General features: G+C 44.6%; 2 protein-coding genes across 2 annotated transcripts in view; both read right to left on the bottom strand.

Moving 5' to 3' along the window:
- The window catches only part of T265_01777 (hypothetical protein), a gene marked incomplete at both ends in the record, with an annotated part of 42,681 nt that extends 26,429 nt beyond the window's left edge, over window positions 1-16,252 (bottom strand). The window contains 2 exons of the mRNA XM_009165867.1: window positions 7,593-7,692; window positions 16,236-16,252. Coding sequence (XP_009164131.1) covers window positions 7,593-7,692; window positions 16,236-16,252 — 117 coding nt within the window. The remainder of the gene's footprint in view (window positions 1-7,592; window positions 7,693-16,235) is intronic.
- Window positions 16,253-17,017: 765 nt separating this feature from the next.
- The window catches only part of T265_01775 (hypothetical protein), a gene marked incomplete at both ends in the record, with an annotated part of 55,826 nt that continues 54,322 nt past the window's right edge, over window positions 17,018-18,521 (bottom strand). Inside the window, one exon of the mRNA XM_009165865.1 lies at window positions 17,018-17,402. Within this exon, the coding sequence (XP_009164129.1) occupies window positions 17,241-17,402 (162 nt within the window). The remainder of the gene's footprint in view (window positions 17,403-18,521) is intronic.

Below are 18,521 nucleotides of genomic sequence, written 5' to 3'. Positions count from 1 at the left end.
GCTTATTTTAGCACAAGCAGTAATAAGTGACTTCGCTAAACTATTACGTGGTGTGTACAGCAACTTTCGTCGTAGAGCTACAGATGTGTTTGTTGTTGGGCGCTTGGCCAAATCTCAAACAGCGCTGATTCATTTCGGACGATCGGTTTAAATTGCAATAAGACATTCAGTAATCCTCAGTGCGACCGGAATGATATGGATATTTGATTCGGACGGCAATATATGTTTACCACACACGCGACTGCACAGTGGACAAAGTAATCCACGAAGGAGGACGAGACAATTTGGTTCATTGTATCCGTGAACAGTGTTCGGAACTTTCAGTAACACCTAAACACCGGATCTTTCGTCAAACAAGCGTAGTTGATCAATTTTGGTCTCTTCTCGGGGGAGGGGTGTCCAATATTGCACTCGACGACTGGTTTATCATCTCAGCCAGACTGCACTTCCTCTAGGATTCTAGAACTCAACAGAAGCTCCAAGGGACTAGCCAGAAATGGTTACTTCAGACAATACATCTGTATATACATAGGAGCATTTGAAATGAAACCACTGTGTGCATGATACGTTTAGGACTGGAACTAGAAACCACTATCGACAAATACACTCATTTGCAAATCAATCTGGTTTTCACAGAAGACTCAACTGAATTTCTCGTTTATTATTCTTCAACTGAATTTGCTGCACAAAGGCGCCTCATGTTTCAGTTGGTGTGGTATTCGAGAGAATACCCACACGGTTACTGTAAACTCTTCGACAATCGACGACCGGTTTCGCCCTTCTTGGGGCTCATCAGGTTCTACTTGAACCCAAATTGGACTGGTGACAAATAAACTTATTTGCAAATCAATTTGCTTTTCACGGGCAATCGTTTCTCAGCTTGGACTACACTTTGGTTGCATGTTGTCTTTCTTAAAAACGATAACTGCGTTGCTGAGGCTCCTCGGAAACAATAAAAGATGCTCGAAGCACAGCTTAATCCCCACTTCTTCACTGGTTAAGCCATTGGACACGTCACTCGCTTCTGTCCGAATGGCATTCTCAGCGGACAAGTCATTCCTCAAACAGTGGGTCTACTTAACTACTCGGGGTTTATGTGATATCCGTCACCACGCAAGTTGGTTCAGCCAAGATCTTTAGTTCGTGCTCTCCCCCACAGACTACCAGTTACTCGAAACCAAAGCGACCGGAGTGAAAACCATTCAATGTCAACACTATAAAGAACGGCGGATACGTAAATTGGAAAAGTTACTCTCTAAAACTCAGTCTTCTATTGAGGCCATGACCAAGTCTGAGCCACCTACTAGCTACTGTAGCGCAGTAACTTCATCAAACAGACCGCTAAATGAGGAAGAGCGTACTTCGTTAGAGAATGGCTTGAATTTTGGAGTAAGCAAAAGGGTGATAAGGGCGGGACGTTTTATCCCCAGCGTTGAATCTGTTTCAAAGACTTACACCAATGGAGGCGGAGAAGCTACGGGTACAGCTGGTCACAGCCTTTAAGTTCCAGCAGCTCTAAATATTACGCCAACAGGACGGGGAGCATCAAACACCCCCAAACAGGTGGACAAAATAGTGATCACAAAGGCGGATAAGAGCGAGGCTACTGTGAAGATGAAAAAGAGTGCTTATCTACAGAGGCTCAAGCAACACCTAGCTGAAGATCCTTACCGGCGGATCAACATCCATAAAGAATAGGAGTAAAGCTGAAATTGGCAGTTACTGCAGTCCACGATAAACCACTTAAGGCAAGGAAACTGGTATCGATTGTGCCCAAAAGTGCAATCCACCTACTTCTTTACAGCATACCAAAAATCCATAAACCAGGTGTCCCATTGGGATCGATAGTAGGGAGAGTAGGTTCCGCACCCGATGGGTTGGCTAGATTCTTGTAAGTTTCGATGTCAACCCTTTATATACAAATGTGTCAAAAGGGGAAATCTCCAGAAATAACCAAGCGAATGCTACTAGCAGGCACCACCCTTCCAGAGCAGACACAGCTTTTACATTATAGAAATAGTGGAAGGTATAAAAGCATGTCTGAATTTCATTCTCTTCGCTTTTGAATCCGTAGATTACACTCAAGAAGAAGGTCTGTAAATTGGGTCTCCAATATCCCCGGTTTTGGCAAACAATTTTACGGAAGATTTTGAACAGAAACCTTTAACCAGAACTCCCATACCCACGGAAGATGTTCTGTATCTGTGTAGACTACTCTTTTGCCTTAATAAAACAAGACAAGACCATTCAATTTCACAACTAAATGAATGACCTGAATCCAAACATCAACTTCAGCATGGAGCTAGAGCCAACTTCGGGTACACTGCACTGCATAACACAAAGCCGAAGGGAACTAAAATCACAATGTATGAGAAGCCAACTGACACTGGCGATTGTGAACAACTCATATGCCTATCCGAAGTCGGCATCCGCTAGTATTGCCTCATCAATGTTTAGGCGTGTAAGGGTCCTGTGCACAGAAGAAGTTGATCGGACAGCGGTCCAAACTGAAGTAAAGAACAAACAAACTAGTTTGCTTACGAAGGGTGCTCATACCGGTGGCGAAACCCAATCGAGAATGGCATGGGACCGCTGTTATTCCATGTAAACCAGGGAAACGGAAAGTCATTCGAGGGATTCTTAATACGGCCAACATGATAGTAGCTTCCCAGAAGAGAACACTGCGTTCTACATTGGTGCCATTAAAAGATTGTCTCCTGGTGAACAAAACCAGGGATTGTGTCCACAAAAATAAGTGCAACAACTGCACTAAGGTCTATACAGAAGAGACGGTTAGGGAATAGAAGGCGTAGAACTGGCAAGCGTCTGGAGAACGGTGTTAGATCAGTCGATCTGGCAGGCGGCGGTGTGCGATGTTCAGAAAGAAGAGTCATCAACAGAAGTAGCTTAGATCTGAAGTGTACTTAATGTTACTCAACCCCCCCCCCCCACCACAACATAATTGTCATAGCACTCACAGAGCAACGAAATTCACCAGTGGCACCTGTGGTGAACACCGTGAAGTGGAAGACCGATGAAGCAAACGCGATCAAAAGTAATTTCAAATTCCCCCAACCCATCAACCGTAAGATTTAGGCAAGCACACTGGCCGACAGGTCCCTTTAATTGACATTCTACCATGAAACAGTATGCTAATGTGAGGAGGTCTTGCTGATCGGTTCTCGGTCTGCCCTAAAATCTGGCCAACTTGGTGACCTGCAAGCTTGTCATGATGAAGCTTTTGTGTCAAAGGCGAAACATCACCCAGTTAAAAAACTACTGGCTGTTTACCAAGCCCTTCTGAAATGGAAACAACCTTATGCACTGCTCATAAGGTTGCTGAAAATTCTTCGACAGCCCACGACCCGCCCTTCTTAGAGCTCATCAGGTAGGCGCAGCCTTCAAGGTTCCGTCAAACTTAAGTCCTACTTGAATTCAAATCGCATGAAATTAGCCTTATTTTTTACCCTTTCGACAAACCGTTGGGCCCATCGAACACAACTCTATCGATATGCTCCTTGGACCGTCCTTGGATTGAAGGATGAATCTCCTAATTGGATATCACATTAGGCAATAGGAATTCGTAGCCTGCTACCCTTCTCATTTGATGGTGGACTCACCAAATGTCAAGCACGTTTTCAGAAAGAGGGTAATACCTAGGTTGGGTATAAGCCCGATGTGGGAAAAAGTGCTGAGCAAGCTGACAAGTGTAGACTACTGCCTACCTGCGGTGAATTAGTGGTGAATGGAGCATTGAACTGTATGCTGAAAAGGCTGGTGCGTTTCTGAATGCCGGTCATCCGTAAGACATAGCAGAAAACACTGGCGTAAATGGATTGGCCCAGCTAAAAAGATTTCAGTGGCACCTGGTGTGCAGGTCCCACAAAGTAACTTTTCTCCATGGGACCGACCCTGAATGTGATTCTGGGGAAGTACCATCCGTTTGTGGTATGCTGGAAACCACGTTGGAAGGTACATCTTCAAAGAATCCGAATAACTGTTCACAGAACTTTCTCGGCTAGTATTGGACGTTTCTCCATGGGACCGACTTCGAATGTGATGCTTGGGAAGTAGCATCCGTTTGTGGTATGCTGGAAGCCACTTTGGAAGGTACATCTTTAAAGAAGCCAAATAGCTGTTCACAGAACTTTCTCGGCTAGTATTGTTGCTTTGCGTGTACGTAAATTTGGACCTCGGATGCTTCCACCCACACCGGAATGCCACCTACGCTTTCCACCGTCTACGGGCTTCGGTAAACAGATTTTCTGTTGATTCTCCCCGTTTATCCATCGTGTGTCACACAGATCAGCCTTCACCTATCACGAACTGTGACGCTGTTGAAGCGCATCCTTATTCAGGCCTTGCCCAGCAACCATTAGTTGCAATAAACAACAAGATCATACGATGTCACAGCTACAGCCACCTGAAAGTGTCATCTGCGGGAAACTATAACACGAAATATGCTATCCCTATTATGAGTGTAATATCCACAGTTCGACACAGAGCCTCACCAAGTTTTGACTTAGGCTTAACCTCATCTTCGGTTACCAGCATTCGTGGAGATTCCCTTCTGTAATTGAAGTCAATCTATGCTGAAAAGCCGAAAAGCGCCGTACAGCTGTGTCATCCTTATTGGGAACCATCAACAGTGTGCATCTCACGAAACTCCGGAGAGTCTCGAACCCGCGACCTCCTCCTGGCTTGTAGTTTGAACGCTTTACCGTTCGGTCACAGGCGGTGTGATTCGCTCGCACTCAGGCAGGATATAGTGCCGTTCATCCTTCAGTCACGGGATCCACATCACGCGGTCACACGTGTTGACTAGCTCCTCGAGCAACGACTTCTTATATGGAAGTTTCACCCATCGGAAGAAAGCTCTATTCTTTCGCTGTGCTACTTACATATTGTTCGTAGTGTGAGGAGATTCGGGGGTTTTCGTGGATATTTCGACCTGTAAGTGAAGCCAGTGTATGCTGAAAAATCGAGGAACACTGCACAGCTGAATAAGCTAGCATTCGTTCACCAGCATTTGTTTGACATGTTGCGTAGAGGGTGGAACTTAATTTGGCTCATTTGTTCAAAGACCCCGGGAAGTTTGGAGACTCAAAGTCCTGGACAAATATTGCTACGCATCCTCGGACAATTGCTGTATTCTTTCAACTCACTGGTCCTGTGTCAGAGGTAAACCTGCTGGAAAGTTCCGGCGTAATTTTACTCCACCCAGTCACTGTTTATGACGCAAGATTAGTGAAAGAAAATCAGGATATCGTCTTCATCCGTTATATCTGGATGTCTCCGGTTCCTCGTGATGCTCTGTGACTGAACAAGTTTGTTCTGTTGATGAAAAAAATTTAAAGGACTTGAACAATCTGGTTGATTTCTGGTCGTCTCAGTTCTTATCAACTGAAGTGATGGCACAACTTTCATGGTTCATTAGCTTACTTTCGTCCGTATTCAATGATGAATGCTGCTTTCCGACTAGGAGAAGTTCTTTGACTGTCTTGATTGGCACACGACATCAGGTTTTTTGGAGTTCAGAGGCTTGTATGTCTTTCGAAACCATATTCGTGTATGACGGCCAAAGTAGATCGATCGAATACTGAGCCTTAGTTGAAAGTGCTATGAGATGGTATATTGGGTTCACGATATTATTCCTCAACATGAGGTCGATGCCGCTGACCCCAAAATGCCTTCGGTTATAGTAATATAGTTCTACGATGTCTGGAAATCACAGAATCGTCAGTTTTACTGCCGATTAGGATGCTTTGAACAATGCAACGTGTCGAGAAAAAAATCAAATGGACTATGAAAAAACCTAGTTCTTCGTGTCGTAGATATCAAATGGACGGAGTCATGGTTACCAGAAATCAATTTTTGACAAACATCTATTCAGCTACGGCGTTCTGGTTGCCTTGTCAAGATCCACATGACTACCGCCACACTCATGTCTAGGCAGCGTGAGTTGAAGTCACACATTCTCAAAAGTAGCTCACGTGATTTCACTCTTGCAACACCTTGAATATTCGAACCATTCAATCATATTTGAATCTCCAATCCCGCCACAACAGTTTTTGTTCGGACAACTGCAATCCGCTTCAACAAGTTCAGGTTTTTTAGTCCAGAATACAATGCTACTAGGTGGAGAAAACGAAGCAGTCCTACTTAGACCACAAATCAGACGGCGGATTTCATACAGGGTGTCTCATGATAGACTTTCTCCCTTTGCCAGGACAATTCAATACAGATTCAGTGGACTCAAATTTCGCAATCACGCGTGTAATGGTCGACACGGAGAAAGGATCTTTGATGAGACCATGTTTGGTTTTGTAACCACGAAGTGCAGCAGTGGCGCTTTCACTAAGGTAATAATAGAGTTTCACTATTTCAGTGCGCGTACTGACATCCATGGTAGAGAGAAAAAATGCCAACACCTGCACACAAAACTTCCTTTATGTCGTCCTCCTTTCTCTGGTTGGCTACGTTTACTCACCCAAACAAATTTTGCGTCTATTATGAGACAGCCTGTAGAATGACCTACGCAGACTAGTGTCAAGGTGAACAAAAGACGACTGCGGCGAATGGCTAGCCTTGATGAAATGTCGACCTTCAGTTCACTCATCAGATGAAGTTAGTTAATTCCTTTAAGGAGAACTCCTCGCTATTAGTGTTTCTCAGACACGAGTCATGTACCCTCCGGGCCCGAAATCGGACACCCCTAAGACAGGCCGAAAAATACTCTTCTTCACAGTGTCGTGTCTACAGAAGGAACGCTACTTATATGTGATTCGTTAGGAGCCTCTCTATCTTCTCTCCGAATTCCGTATTATCTGAACTTATCAATGAAATGTTGACTGAATTGAAGAGGACGATCAACTTAAAGCCTAATCACAGCCAGGCTATTCGTCTGGACATTCTGAAACAAAGTATCGCTGAAATTTTCACTCCTGTGAATTTTTCATTCTCATTTTGTTTTTTGCAATAGCTCATTCCCGTTGTGGTTTTTGGTACAATGCATTTTCCTCTATTTAGGCTTAAAACGCCCCAATAACTTTCAAAGGCATCTGATGCAGAGTGGATGCAACCAGGTCACTGAGGAAATGCCATGTGGCACCCATACTACGATTCGTGTCCATCTGACGTTCTCGATGAACGGCACACGTGAGGTGTCAAGTCTTCCTTAACTACGAGAAGTCCCGAAATCCTAACACAACAAGGAAAACCCACTATGGTAGTGTTTGCTCAGGACAGCGAACCCATCGATCAGAAAGCTGTACTCTGAGTTCTCCAGTTGACTGAAAGAGCTTAGATGCCATCCATATGGAGAGCGTTATGTGTGGCGGAGGTCCGGTGGAACCCAAACAGACCCGTGGATTCGAAGAACCCAGAATTGGGGTTTTCATACGGCTGCAACACAGTTGCAAAAGACATCTGCGTCTGGACGCTAGGAATAGTCAGCTGTCTGGTTTTCCAAATTCAACTTCACTGCTGTAAGGAGCATGTAACAAAGTGAAAATGTTATTTTTTAATAACGGTGACTGTCCCTGATACATTGGTGATTTCCACTCAAGAAGACCTACAAACTTGCTACAAACCGCTCCAGGTCTCTCTTTATAAACTGTGGGCGAGGAGAGCAGTCGCTTATTACATTGTGTGGACTTCTTTGTCTCACCGCGCTGTTCCCCAAACCGGTGACTGAAAAAATCACACGAAAAGCAGACACCAGCAGTCTGCTGTGCTAACGGAAACCGCCGACAGTACTGCTCAGGACAGAATAAATTGGCCAGAACGGAATAAAGTCACGCAGGTGAGGACCCGTCTGGAAATTTCCTGGAGTTTACAGGTGAGTCACACACATGCACGCGCGACAAGCAAGCTGAAGAAACGGTCAGAAAAAAAACAAACTTAAATGAAAAAGGCATATTACGGAGTGCAAGCATTTCGGCCATGCGAGTTAACAAATATCGGGAAGGTCAGATTCCTGAATGTAACCTCAGAACGCCCGAAACCTACTGTTCCACCAAAATCTCAACAGGGAAGCCGGCGAGCATCAGACAGCCTATCAGACGCCTATCAGACAGCCTGGATCAATGTCAGAAAGTCCCTTTTTTAAAACAGCGTGGGGTCGTTGTAACTTTTGCTCTCGCACGCACTCACGCTCTCGCACTCGCCTGTTCGGGATATAGCGGTTGTGTTCCCTTCTGAGTCTTTTTTCCACTAGGATCTGCAGCGGGTCAGCAGCAAATACCACAGATTGACGAATCAGCAGATATTACAACAAACTATATTGTGAAGTGGAAAAATCAGGGTTGGTGTACGAAAACATACTTGTGTCAGGCAAGTATTTGGTCTTAGCAGTTGATCAGGTGCTCGTACAGACCATCAACCAAGCTATTGGTCACGCTCGGCGGACGTATTAACAGCCATCCGATCGGCTACCAAGCCACCAATATTCTGGTACACTTCCAGTTTTTGTATATTATGACATAACCCGTACAAAGCGACCAGACTGCATGCCTCTTCCAACTAACCTAAGTTATTGTGTAAAGGCCGCTAATCACAAGAGCAACTTGTTTAGACTACTGGTTTGTAGACTTTTATGCACATTGACTCCATGACTATTTATGCGCAAAGCGATCATCCAATCATTTACTGTGCGATGCGTAAACAATAGAATCCGGACGGTAAAATGAAACAATTCATCGGATAGTGTTTCAAAATGATACATATTATCACCTCTTAGACAAGCGACTCTTTTCAGGCATGGTCTGATATGTAGGCCGTTCGGATGTAGACAACTCTCTCAACGGGTTTACTGTCTCCATTGAAAGTACCAGCCCTCAAACGACGGGCTGATTACTGCCGGTTGTTTCGAATGAGCTACAATCCGTACTTCAACGGTTCCCAGTAAGATTATGAGGAACCAGAAGCGCTTCAGAGTGAAGTCACAGACGTACGAGAACAGAGTAGTGCCGGGCTGAACAAGGTAATGCATAAACTGGGAATTTTTTTCAAAGAGCAACCAGCTTGGTGATCAGTACACAGCCAGCCAAGTGAGGAATTGATGGCATATCCGGATAGTGAAACAGGAAAGTGTTAATATTACGTGAAAGGCACCTAATGTGGACAGAACAGACAATATGCAGTCACTGACGATGAGGTTGTAAAACTAGTCAGCTGTTATCGATCAGTCGCCAATGAAATGGGATAATGTATCCACTGATACAAGACGTTTACTCGACAAAACGGTATTTTAATATCACAGGTGCATCAACTTACACCATCTCTGTTTGTTCACAAGAGCTGAAGAGTAGACTGCACCTGTCCAACGCGGTAAGCGAAGATGCCTGTTGGACGATATTTCGCACGAATTAGCCATAACAACTTTCTGAATAATGTGGACAGAGTAGCTTAGATAAGCATTTCGTTCGCTGACCCTCTCTCCTGTTCAGCCCTGTCCCATCAACCCGTTGACCAACGAGTGGGAGAATTATTGGCCTATTAACTGTGATCCCTGTAGTAGATGTTTACGTCCAGCTTTCGTTATACTAGGGAATCTTAGATGAATTGATTGGTTCGAAGGTGCAGTGAGTCACTGATAGCGTCTGCAAGTGTCCTTCCTGACATATGTTCTAAGAATGTTCGGTCTTAAATTATGATGAAACAATAAGCAGCTCAAAGGAAGGATGATCTCATTCGATGTGTGAAACTTCCTCCTGATAGTCATCGCTGGAAGAGCTAGTCACGTGATGTGTCTTTGTGGGATGATTGGCGCTTTATCCTATGTGAGAGCCAATCACCATCCCAATCAGCCACCGGTGTTCAAATACTGTCTGAAAGGTCGCACATTCGAAACTCGCTGAGTTTCGTTAGCTGTGCACCGCTGATGATTCTCAACAAGGATAAAACAGCTGTACAGTGATTCTCAGCTTTTCAGCATAGACTAGCCTCACTGACATGATGGGGTCTCTACTGAACCTCCCAATAATCTGTCCTCCCCATTCTTCCCCCGAATATCATCAAACAAACAGAAACGATTAATACTGTATTCATAGGTACACATATTTATCGGATATGTAATTTCACTTCCGAGTTTGCCTTCCTCAGATGCCGCGAATACTTGAACGGCCAATAAAACATGCTGCGAAAGAGATATTTATGGGCCTCTTCATTATAATTTTTATCATCACAGATTTAAATTACAAAGCACTAATAATTGATTCTGACCAGGTGGCTTAGCTAATGTCGATCTAACCCTTGTCACAGATCCTTTCTGGTTTCGGTGTCTTTCTCATGGACTAAATTTGACGCTGCCGTCCTTTTAGAGGACAATATAAGCACTGTCACTTCGTTCTTCAACGGTGATGTTCCTTTTCAGGAAGCTAGGGCTGGAAGCAAAATGTCAGCAGGTCAGACACCGAAAGTTGACTTCTTGTCATACAAATCGAGGAGCAGTGGACATACGGATGACTCCTGTTGTCCTTTGAATCAAACCGTTGAGTCACAAATCAGTTATGACGAATCAGACCGAACGAAAGAATCATGCAGATGGCTGATACGAAAGCATCTGAAGACTGCAACCGGTGGTGAACCGCTAGATGTTTCGACTTTATTTGCGACGTTGGCAGTGAGCAGAAAGTATGCTTAACATCTTGGTGACAAACACGCTTTCCTTCGATTACACACACACCAAATTTACTAGCCTAATCGGGAACGGTGCTAAAAGTCACCTTGTAAGTTCACACATACTTAATCAACGCCGATAACCAAAACGTCAGCTAATGGATTAACCCACAGAGTCGTTGTTCTTGTGTGGGGAAATGAACCGGTCGAAACGCGTTCTGTCCACAATTTCGTTCGATTCCTTCTGTTTTACTTCGAAAAGTAGGCATAGCAGCGGGACGGAATGCGCTAGCAAGGAAATCTGAGTTCAGACAGGCATTGATTGTAGAATTCTGCACAAGAATGCTGCAGTAATTCCCGCCCGTTTTCACCACAGGTGTGACTTCACGAAGAAAACAAAGTACTCTCACCCATAACAAGTCACATCCACGACAGGATGAAATGTGCACGACAGTTGTCACACCATGAGTGGAAAGATGTGATATCCAGGAACGTGGGGTTCAGTCCGGACCGTCTAGCTGGAGTGAGGTGTTAGTGGTCTGAAGGAATCTATAGGCCTTCAGTAATTGAAGCTAGTTATTTAGGTGAAAAGTTTTTACGGCGGGTGGTAAACGAACGACAGTGGTATGCGTTAACACTCTTTACTGTAATTCGTAAACATCAACCAACCTGAGCTCTAATATTCCAACATGACAAAGCTTCAATTCGTTTGGTTGCATCTGTAAAAACCTATGATTGTCGTTTTACGACATACAGTAGAAACTCTCCAACAGAACCAACTTTTCAGGAAAGTCTACGCATGCATTCCCATGAACGTTTCAGTAGGTTTTTTTGTCGCTTGAATGGCCAGCCTCAGTTTCATAGACAGCCACGAATGTTTGTCCCGCGGAGAGAATTTACACTTACTGGAAGACAAGGAGCCCAAAACTTTATAGGATAACTACAGCAACACGTTTGTAGGGAGGCATACGGCAATTTTGAACGATAAATTGGTGAGCAAATGAATCGTTGTCAGTACACTTAGCTTGTCTTAGTCTATTCATACTTGCCAGCGTGAATAGTTGTTATATTGTGTGGGCTGTGACCATGGCAACTAAGAAGCTTGTACTATTTTTGAATTCAGAGTGCTAGAATGGCTCCTGCGGTAGATAACAGGTTTTGTCTCTATCCCCGCGACATGCTGTTCCCTCCAAAGGCGAAGAGCATGATATTGTTAAAGTGAACTCAGAATCAATTTAGCCAAAGACTGAAATTGACTCTCGAATATCAAGCACTTCTGGGAAGATTCGCAAGAGTTCAAATCAGTGATTAACGCATCGGCGAATGGGGACACAGGACAACGGAACAACCAATGGGACCGCTCGACCGAACAACTAATCGCGATCAAAGGTCACCCCCTGCTAGCAGCACGTATATTAACACACGCGTAACACTACTCAACGCACAATCACTAAGCCACCACTACGCTCCCCAATAACGCACTTATGATGTCACCTCGATTGGTTGTGAAACTTCCAATCAAATTGCCCAGCTCAGCGGACAAGCCAACGACCATAGCTAATCATGTCCTAATTGTGATCGTGCACTAATTAAACCGAAATATATCGTCAAAACTGAAGGGAATGCATCAGCAGTAGCGTCATCATCATAAGCAATAACATTAGGTGGGAACACTGATGCTTCAATGCCGTAAACCAAATTCATTTGTTTGAATAAAACCTTATGATGGGAAGAACGAAAAATGCAGAAGGACGGGAAACTTGGGCTAGCTTACAAAACAGTCTGAGGTGCATGCAACTCCAATACTGTAATCGTTTTTAAGAGCAACTCAGCCCAAAGATGCTGAATACTTCGTTTCAAAAATCATTTTCGAAGTAGTTCACAATCTTGAGAAATTTTTCGACGGTTAGCTGAATTGGATTGTTGCTTAAGAACGAGCTTCCTCAGGAGTGACCAAAAATACCCTTTAATAAACCAGTTCGTAATCTGCATCTCAAAACATTGCGGTTGTTTGGTGGAAGACAGAGTTTGCCCCAAATAATGTGTAAGTCGAACTACTTTTCAATTCATGTAAGCTGATTACCTTGTGGAAACCATACAGAGTTCTGCGCATACGCGTAAAACAGTGAATGACACCGAAGTTCATTACAGAACCACGGAGAATCTGGTGACATTTTCCCATGCAATAAACACTTTGAGCAGTTTCACTCCTGGCTATAGATCTGATCAGCGAATTTCTCACAACCTGAGTAAGCTATATCCCAAGTTTAGGATCTCTGCGTTGATAACCTCGGCTCACTGGGCTTGTTTCAAGGCATTTTATGTAGCATGTCATAGAGTCATAAGCAGCTCCTCTAAGGAAAGTTGAGAAAGCACACGTTTTCAATCTTCCGCAGTTTTTCTGCAGTCACTTTAGTGGGATTCCTAGTAACATGTCAATAAACCGAAAACAAAAGGTCCAGAGGCGGACAGCCGAGTTGACGAATGTGTGACCCCTGTAGTGCATCCAGAGTTTTTCTTGTTCTGTCGAACAGTGATAAAAGACAGGTGCATCGAATGAGGAGGTTGGAAGGTTGGAAGCTCTGTGATAATACTTATCCGAGTGTCCGTTGACCATATAAGCCTTTTAACAAGAATAGTGTCACGACTTACCTACACAAATATCTGTTACGTGAGGACCGTCAGTATACATATGGGTCTAAGTAGAACGTAAGGTTGACGGGGACTGCGCCCACCTGATGAGTCCCGAGAATGGCGAAACCAGTCGTGGGCTGTCGGAGGGTTTTCAGCAACCTCATCAATCGCTATACTTTTGCCTGATGGTTTCAGGTTGATTTACATCCTTTAGTCCTGTAATCGAAATATTCTCCTAAGCCTATCCGTGCACACAGAAATCTGATCAGCCCTGTCAGTAAAACAAGCGATCCAACCATCCGCCAATGTTTGTGCAAGTGTTTTGTTTACTGAAATTAACCTGATCGCCCCTCGTGAGGGCAAGTGCAATGAATGAGGTTATCAATTACCCCTGGCACGTCAGTCTTGCCTACTCACGCTAGGCAGCAGGAACGATCGACTAACATTCAGCATTGCTTTCTATTGCTGGTCGAGACCGATGTTGTTTGTCAACGAATTCTTCTTAAAAAAGGACGCTTACCACCTTCTCATACAGCTCGATATAGCTCTGTGTTTAAGGTGCGAACTTACTAGCCGGAAGGTCCGTGGTTTGAAGCCAACCACTGCATCCCGACTGCTCCTGTCTAGCCTTGGACAACCTGGCAGTATCCCAGCCCTCGTGCCTCCTTCTGTGTATCTTGACAGCTAGGTATCAAAAGGATGCTACAACTGAACGACTTTTCCCACACAGTAATGTTAAAATGGACTGATGCTCTCCTATGCCAATATCTCCTAATTACGACACCAGACGCAGGTGAAGAAATGGATAGGTGTGCCAATACGGAAGGGATTTTGTGGGCTAAGTTATCTATCACATTTAGGAGGCTTTACACACTGTGCTACCTTTGGATTTTCACATAGAATGCGTATCACCGAATGGCTCTGGGTATCTGCTGAGGTAAAAGAGAGAAACTAGCAGCCATCTGGAGCTTACTTCTCTGGCCACAAAACTAGGAATAACTCGGTCTACCTGAGAGTTCAAGCCAGACAACCTCGAGAGACAAATGTTTGTGCAGCCCATTTCATCCATCAGTTCACTCACCGTTCAGGTAACATACACTGTCAGCTGGAAATGAGACAAAATCTTCAGCTTTCACTGAACAACGCAGCATGCTTATGTTGCAAGTTTGCTTGTCAGTTCACTTCATGCTACCGATTACAGAACAGTTTCAATCACCCAAGCTCATGTAAAAATCGTTCAGCTGTGGTATCCTTTCGGTGCCTAACTGCCATGCTACCCGAAGGTTGCACGAGGGCTGGGATACTGTCAGGTTGCCCAAGCCTAGACAGGAGAAGTCGAGAGGCAGACGTCGGGCTCGAACCACGGACCTTCCGGTAACCACTTGGGCCGTCTCGTCCCATGTAAGTTGAACCAAGTCTCTGCTGTTCACAACCGGTGACAAGTTCTCCACAGTTCGTACCACATCTGAAGAGTTGAATCAATCTGTTATTCTTTACGAATACTGAGACCCGTTATTTCGTTAGTAACAAATGTATGCACTCCGTCGTGCCCAGTAAGTGGCGCGGAGATTATTCCATCATTTCAACAAACGCTGTTCTGCATATCATCATCGTTTTTTTCTTCCCAAAATAGACGCTCGCGCGACAACAGCTTCCTCAGCAGTGGAAGGACACTATGGTAATATGGGAGATTACGATTGACTTATTTGACATCAACCAACAATCAGAACGCACACCAAAATTGGAGTACTTCCGTGTTTCCAATAAATTTAAGAAACCCTTCCCAAAGTTGCTACCCTTACGGGTTTAAACTACTGGTCCAGTGTGCATTAACCTTCGTTTTAGTTGAAGCTACACATCAAATACCTAATGCTTGAATTTGCCTACCCGACTGAACTTCGTACCGTTTCGTCCTGTGGGTCTTCCCGATCACTTAAAGGAGACAAGTGCGTGCATCCGTTAGCTTATCAACCACATGCTTGACCGGAAAAGGAGTAAAGAACAGAGTCATTTGGAATTCTTACAGGGTAAATTGTGCGTGCACCCGTTAGCTTTTCAATCACATGCTTGACCGGAGAAGGAGTCATTTGGAATTCTTACAGGGTAAATTTATAACAAAAGGGCTCGCCACGGCAACCAAGAACTGAACACTCAGCACAACAAACGTTCTGATGAATAGCACCCCTCCTATTCATTGAGGAAACAAATTTGAGGAGTATAATTGATGAGCGAACCAGCTCGGATTCATTCTCCCGTTAGCATCAACTTAATTCGTAAATGAGTTAGTGTCTCAGGCCAAAATCAATAGTCACCAGCACGTGGTCGGCAGCAACTATCGTTTCTTTAGCTGGTGCAAACATCTGATTGAAATTCTTTGATATAACGGTGATGGTGAAAGACTACCACCGTTTGTAATTGGGAAAAGGGACAATCGGCGTCCTGTGGGATAGCTAGAACTCTACTGAAAACTGGCAATAGATTCACTGTCAAGTTCCCGCAATCAGAAACAACCACAGGCAACATGCAGTTCGAACGCCTCTAGAGGGTGTCACTCAAAAAGAAGGCACCGCATACAAGTACTATCCTCAGCGCCAATCTGTCAGTGCGCTCTCACAATGGCCTGGACAGCCAAACAAACCTTCCACGTGACCATAAGGATCAACCATAAAATCAGTCTTCTGAGAGGCTCCTCTCTGCACTTCATTTAACCGGTTTTGAATGATTGGTGAACATAGTGCCGAGGAATGACTCTGCACCGCTGCCTGAAGCAATTATAGTGAGGGTTTGCGTCCTATGAGGGCGGAAAAGACCGGCAGTTCTTCCCCCTTGATGTACCCCGATGGTACCCATACCAGTACGGGCGAAATACTTTGATCATGTGAATGCGTGACATTGAGAGTGGGTCATCCAAGGAAGCCCACGTTAATTCGAGAAAACAAAAAGACCACCAGCGACTTTAGGATGTTTTGCGGTACGCCTACCGTAGCAGTCTCTTCATCTAATTTCACCCCAAACCATGATGGAGAAAAATAGTGTGAGCCTTCCACTAGGCTCCTGCAGCTTATCAATGCCTGATTACTTTTGTTCTCCTTAGGTTTTTTTTTACAAACACACAACTCAGTTCCGCTCAATTATTCAGCTACCAACTGTGTACCAAGGCGCAGCGATTCTCCCTACTGCAGCTTTGTTAGCCGAGGATACGGGAACCAAGAGAATGAAAACCACGCGTTGGAAACGATGACCCAATCAGTTCATTCACATCAAGTGGTTCTGTTTGTCCGATACGGTAGGAATTGTGAGCTACGCATGAAGGCGACAGCTTCGATCCAAGACTGCCATAGACTGTGTGACCCAGATATACCCGTCAGGGTGACCAACCATTAGTTTGCCTCGTCCCGCGGTTCCCGTCCAAGGAGGTGACAGTTGCCAATGCGGCCGAGTTGACTGGTAAGGACTTTCATGCTTCGTTGCCGAGTGGCCGCTTTTCTGTCGTCCCTGCGAGGCTGTGTAAACTGTCCCCTGGCATACAAAGCCAGCATAGCCTGTGGAGAACGACCAGCTGATTTGGCGAGAAAGAATGAAACTTCACAAAAACATCTAGAGTGCCTCATAATTACCGATCCAATGGTCCGATGCAGTTCATCAGAGGCTTCGGATGGTCAACCCCAGGGGAACTTCGAACCGTTCACCGAAATCAGATCTAAAACTAGACGTTCTGACATAAACTCACGAGGTTCCGGTTTTTAAAAATTCAAAATACCGTATGGTTATTACGCATTTATGGGCATTTCGCGTTCTAAGTGCAGAAAAAGAGAAGGCCGGTCACAAATAACGTCCGACATACAAGCACGTACATCCGGACTGGGACTCGTGACAAGTGAAAGAAGCGTGGCAGTAAGTAGCAGCAGTAGAAACTATGAAAGAAGGCGTATGAGATCGTGTTTCCACAATGCATTTGAAGATCAAGAACTTTGTGGTATCCAAGTTCAGGCTGCAGTCCGCTTGATCACACTGGACAACTTGGCAATGCTCTCCTGTGTTTTGGTATAAGGGTGCGTCGGATGACTCCGCTGATAAAGTTCCAGCAGATTGCGATACACCGTTTCTTCAAAGGCTGCACCCTGTTCCATCAGGCGATTGACCACCGTCTGTACGGATATGCAAGAATTGTATGTTAGCATGACTGACAGCGTTCACCAACAAGGATGTAATAATAATGGTAGGAAAACTGCGTGTTGGAACTGAACTCGAAAATTTCATAGTATCGTTCAGCTGTAGTACCCTTTCGGTGCCTAACTGTTATGCTACCCGAAGGTTGCACGAGGGCTGGGATATTGTCAGGTCGTCCGAACCTAAACAGGGGAAGTCGAGAGGCAGAGGCCGGGTTCGAACCACGGACCTTCTGGTCAGTAAATTCGCGCTCTAACCACTTGGGCCATCTCGCCCCAATAACTGCCACTAAACAAAGTGTGGTGTTTCTTGTCTGGTTAGACAGTTAAACCAGGCTAAGAAGCGAGCTATAACGGGCTTCAAACCCATGTTACAGTCGGGCACTTTCAAGTTGGCCGTACCCTCAAAATTTGGAATTTTCTCCACCAACTTCAGCCGGATCACCTCATATCTCATTTTGTCTGAACCATCTTTCACTGATTTGTTCTCAGGGTCACGACATTCACCGTCAGTATTATGTATTTCCTTTATTTGTTTGTCTATTTCATCCCCCTAATGCGCGGGAGTTCAGTTACACTGTCAGAAGAAAAAAACGTTTCTCTATATGGTTAGGGGAGACAAGAAATACCATACTGGTTAGATCGTTGTACTCAGGCGTAAGTACCCAGAAAGAGTGAAACTCATTTGGGTGATTTCGAATAACACCTGCTTGCTGCCTAAAAATAGCTCACTTTTCTCCCGAAAGCAATAGAGAAATGATGGAATTGTAGGGTTACAATCAGCTCTGTACACATGTAGTACAAAGCTATGGTTTACTTCGTGTCGATCGTCCTCTCAGTTTTCGTACCAGTGTCGTGTAAAGTCAGTGAACGAAGTCGGGTGTAGTTCCACATATATCCGACAGAACTACTCTACTCGGTTGCTTAAATCTGAAAGCAGTTGCCAATCGATTGTCCTCACAGACATTAAGACTACACCTAATAACCCAGTTTCAGAACTGTATGAATGTGTTGAATCCGTTTCAACCACCAGTATTTGGATCGATCGGTTTGTGTCCACCATGACCGCTTTTATCCGACCTCTTTGGGCTTAACTAA

The sequence above is a fragment of the Opisthorchis viverrini genome, assembly GCF_000715545.1.
Source record: "Opisthorchis viverrini unplaced genomic scaffold opera_v5_19, whole genome shotgun sequence".
In the NCBI taxonomy this organism is placed as follows: Eukaryota; Metazoa; Platyhelminthes; class Trematoda; order Opisthorchiida; family Opisthorchiidae; genus Opisthorchis; species Opisthorchis viverrini.
The sequence above is the reverse complement of the archived record's forward strand: the minus strand, read 5'-3'. Positions and strand labels throughout refer to the sequence as shown.